The sequence below is a fragment of the Mastomys coucha genome, unplaced genomic scaffold, assembly GCF_008632895.1.
Source record: "Mastomys coucha isolate ucsf_1 unplaced genomic scaffold, UCSF_Mcou_1 pScaffold16, whole genome shotgun sequence".
In the NCBI taxonomy this organism is placed as follows: Eukaryota; Metazoa; Chordata; class Mammalia; order Rodentia; family Muridae; genus Mastomys; species Mastomys coucha.
This window is the reverse complement of record NW_022196898.1, coordinates 39447714-39451371: the sequence shown is the minus strand read 5'-3', so window position 1 is coordinate 39451371 and position 3658 is coordinate 39447714. Positions and strand designations below refer to the sequence as shown.

The following is a 3658-nucleotide window of genomic DNA, read 5'->3' as shown; positions in this document are numbered from 1 at the left end:
TGAAACTTTGTCTCAAAAGAAAGAAACCCTCACAATGCTGTATTAACCCTTTTTGTCTACTCAGTAAAAATAGTGCTGGGGCTCTTGAAATGTTTCCTTTGCCATCTGACAGAGAAGGCTGGAGAGACTTTAGGAGACAGTGCTGCTTTCTGGCTCTGGGGGCTTCACCATGTTTAAGGTTCCTGGATGCCGAACAGACAGGTGTCATCCAGTGTCCAAGCTCTCTTATAGCAGCATACTGAGTGGACTATCCGCCATAAACTGCTTTAACAGGAATTCTAGCACAGTCCACAAACAAGATAGCAGCGATTTCTCTGCCATTCAGTGAGCTTGATCCATGTCCTTTTCAACATCTGGACCTCAGATTGGTGATATAATAGGACTTTTAATCTCCAGTGGCTGGCTGCTCTGAATATCTGCTTTTCCTCTGTGTGTTTGATATCTCTTGAGGTCCAGGCCAGCCCAGGCTTCATAGACCCTCAAAAACAAGACCTAATAAGCGTGCATAAGACAACTTACCTCTTTATGTCTAAGTATATAGTTGAGTAGCAGCAAATGCATGATCATGTACCTTCACAAGCTGGGACTCTTACCCACTGTGCAATTGTATTCTCCACTCCTCCCAATCCAGTCCTGCTTTTGTTGTTTGTGCAGTGCTGATGATCTAACCTGGAGCCTCAGGCATGCTGTGCAAGTGTCCTCATACAGAGCCACAACTTCAACCATGTCCTACATTTTTATCTCTATGAATTTGCCCGTTCATATAAATGAAAACATGTATTTGTTCTTTGAAGGCTGGGTTATTTTGTGTAGCAAAAACATCCTTAAGAGCCATCCCTGTCCTAGCCTATCTCTGGATTTCATTCTTAAATCCATTCATCTTTAAAGCATATACAATTTTGTGTGTATTTGATGCCATTAAAAATATTCTTGAGTGAGAGAAAGCTGAAAAGATGGCTAAGTGATTAAGAGTACATGCTGTGCTTGCAGAGGTCTCCAGATGGGTTCCCATATCAGGAAGCTCTTGTTAATTCCAGCTCTAGGGAATCCAACACTTCTGTCCTCAAAGCTCCAGGGGGCTTTATGTCTCTGAGTGCGCACACACACACACACCTGCACCTAGTTTTAAAGTAATAATTTAAAGAATATCCGGGGGCTGAAGCAGTGGCTTAGCACGTAATGCTTTTTCAGAGAACTGGTTTGGTTCCATGGACCCTTGTCAGCCGCTTACAGCTAGCTGCCTGTAGCCAATACCTCTGACCTCCCTAGGCACCTTCACTGTTTGCACACTAATATGTACATACCCACCCACATCCCTACATATACACACCAAAAAAAGAAAACAAAAAACAGTAGGGCCAGCAAAATGACTCTGAAAGTTAAGGGGCCTGATGCCAAACCTGAAGGTTCGAATTCAATGCTGGGGACCCACAAGAGAGAAGGAGAGAATTGACCTGCTCACAAATTGTCCTCTGACCTCCACCCATATGCTATGGCACAGGTTTCTACACACGTACACATGAACACACACAAAATTAAATTGAAAAACAAATTAAAAACAACTTTAGAAGCTAGAGCTGGTACAAGCCTGAACCTGAGGCAGGAGAATCACATACATTTTGAAGGCCTGTGTGTACTACAAAGCAAATTCAAGTCCAATCTGGCAATTTAGTGACATCTTATCTCAAAAAGTGAAATGGGGTGGGAGTAAGTTATGATGGGGATATAGTTCAGCAGAACACTATCGACCACAAGGCCCTGGTTTCAAGCCCCCCTCAAAAAATTCAGCAAATAAAACCCTCAACTTTAAATCCTGTCATGGTGGCACAGGCCTGTAACTCCAGCACTGAAAAGACTGACACAGAGAGATTGTTAACTCAAGCCTTGGCAACATGGTGGGACTTTCTTTAACAAAAATAACAATGTTTAGGAATTAAACTCACCAGGCAGTGGTGGGACACACCTTTAATCCCAGCACTGGGATTTAAGGCCAGCCTAGTCTACAGAGTGAGTTCCAGGAAAACCAGGGCCACACAAAGAAGTCCTGCCTGCAAGAAAAAGGGAGAGGGAAGTAGAGGGGGAGAGAGAGGGAAAGAAAAAGAGAGAAGAAAGAACTTTTAACACAAATATAATCTGGCTTTCTCATCAATTCCCATGGAGAAGGCTATGGACAATAGCACTTATTTTCACCTTTGAAAAAAAAAAAGAGCCAGGCGGTGGTGGCGCACACCTTTAATCCCAGCACTTGGGAGGCAGAGGCAGGCGGATTTCTGAATTTGAGGCCAGCCTGGTCTACAGAGTGAGTTCCAGGGCAGCCAGGGCTATATAGAGAAACCCTGTCTGGAAAAGACAAAAAAGAAAGAAAGAAAAGAAGAACAAAGGCCAGTAGTGGTAGAGCACACTTTTAGGAGGCAAACGTGGGCATATCTCAGTGAATTCAAGGACACCCTGGTTTACATAGTGAGTACCAAGACAGTTAGAGCTATGAAACAAATATACAGTCCAAAAAAAAGAGAGAAAGAAAAATATTTCCTGCTATCTCCTAAAATCTAGATCTCGCCACCTACAGGCCCATGGAAGAACTACAACTTCCTGGGGGCCCTGCTCTCCCCGGCCACTGAGGACTCCATTTCCCAGCTATCCCACTGCCGTCAGGGCTGTATGTAAGCGCCCTCTCGCGGCACACAGCGGCGGCCTGTAGTTCCCGGCGGCCCTCGCGGCAGGCTGAGGGCGTCCGGGCAGTTCGCGATGGCCGCGGCTGGTTCCGCTGCCGTGTCAGGGGCCGGGACCCCAGTGGCGGGGCCCACAGGCCGCGACCTCTTTGCCGAGGGGCTCCTGGAGTTCCTGCGACCCGCCGTGCAACAGCTCGACTCTCACGTGCACGCGGTCAGGTGCAGCACCGGGTTGCTGGGGGCGGGGCCTACGGATCTGGCTTTATAGGGGCGGGGCCCCGAAAAGATACTAGATACTTTCTTGAGACGCACTGATGTTGAGACTGGGTAAATAGGCGGAAGGGCCTGGGCGCGGCCTTTGAGTTGAGGTTGACTTGTCTCAGTGTTTGGGGAATAAGCAGAATTCGTCTCCCGCGTTCCAGTCACTAACCCGTTGTAGGCTTTTGTACCACTTTGCAGAGAAAGCCAAGTAGAGCTCCGGGAACAAATTGACAACCTAGCTACAGGTGAGTGAGCACCCAGAATACCTAGAATCCCTGATCTCACTTTCAGGAACTTTGTTTTCCTAGGTTTTAGGCTAGGTTTCTGTTACTTGCTTCTCAATATCAGAACTACCCACGGACTCTAATTTCTGGGGATATTTTGGGATAGAATGGAAGAAGGGAAGGTGTCTGTGGCTCACACAAGACTGCAAGAGTATTTTTCATCCCATTCCTTTTACATTCCCTAAAAACAAAAGATGAGCCATTAGATGTTGGTTGCCCATTTCCTCTTCCCAGAACTGTGCCGGATCAATGAGGATCAGAAGGTGGCCCTGGATCTGGACCCTTATGTTAAGAAGCTGCTTAATGCCAGGCGACGAGTTGTCTTGGTCAACAATATTTTACAGAATGCACAGGTAAATAACAATAATAATTCCAGCAGCGCATAATGGTGCACACTGTAATTTCAGCATTTAGTAGGCTAAGCAAGAAGGATGGCTTGAA

The 3658-nt window shown here is 46.3% G+C and overlaps 1 protein-coding gene across 1 annotated transcript; it reads left to right on the top strand.

Annotated features, from left to right (window-relative positions):
- The first annotated feature begins 2701 nt into the window (after positions 1–2701).
- On the top strand, positions 2702–3618 carry Snapin (SNAP associated protein). The gene is made up of 3 exons (XM_031376055.1): positions 2702–2891; positions 3132–3178; positions 3452–3618. The coding sequence occupies exons 1-3, from the start codon at positions 2749–2751 to the stop codon at positions 3601–3603; spliced, it is 342 nt and encodes a 113-aa protein (XP_031231915.1). The 5' UTR covers positions 2702–2748; the 3' UTR covers positions 3604–3618.
- The last annotated feature ends 40 nt before the right edge of the window (positions 3619–3658 follow it).

What these genes read in the sequence shown, in the direction of transcription:
- Snapin (XM_031376055.1), top strand. Translation starts at nt 2,749, where the DNA reads ATGGCCGCGGCTGGTTCCGCTGCCGTGTCAGGGGCCGGGACCCCAGTG. An exon ending in TCTCACGTGCACGCGGTCAG is followed by an intron (nt 2,892 to 3,131) that starts GTGCAGCACCGG and finishes ACCACTTTGCAG; the next exon opens with AGAAAGCCAAGTAGAGCTCC. An exon ending in AATTGACAACCTAGCTACAG is followed by an intron (nt 3,179 to 3,451) that starts GTGAGTGAGCAC and finishes TCCTCTTCCCAG; the next exon opens with AACTGTGCCGGATCAATGAG.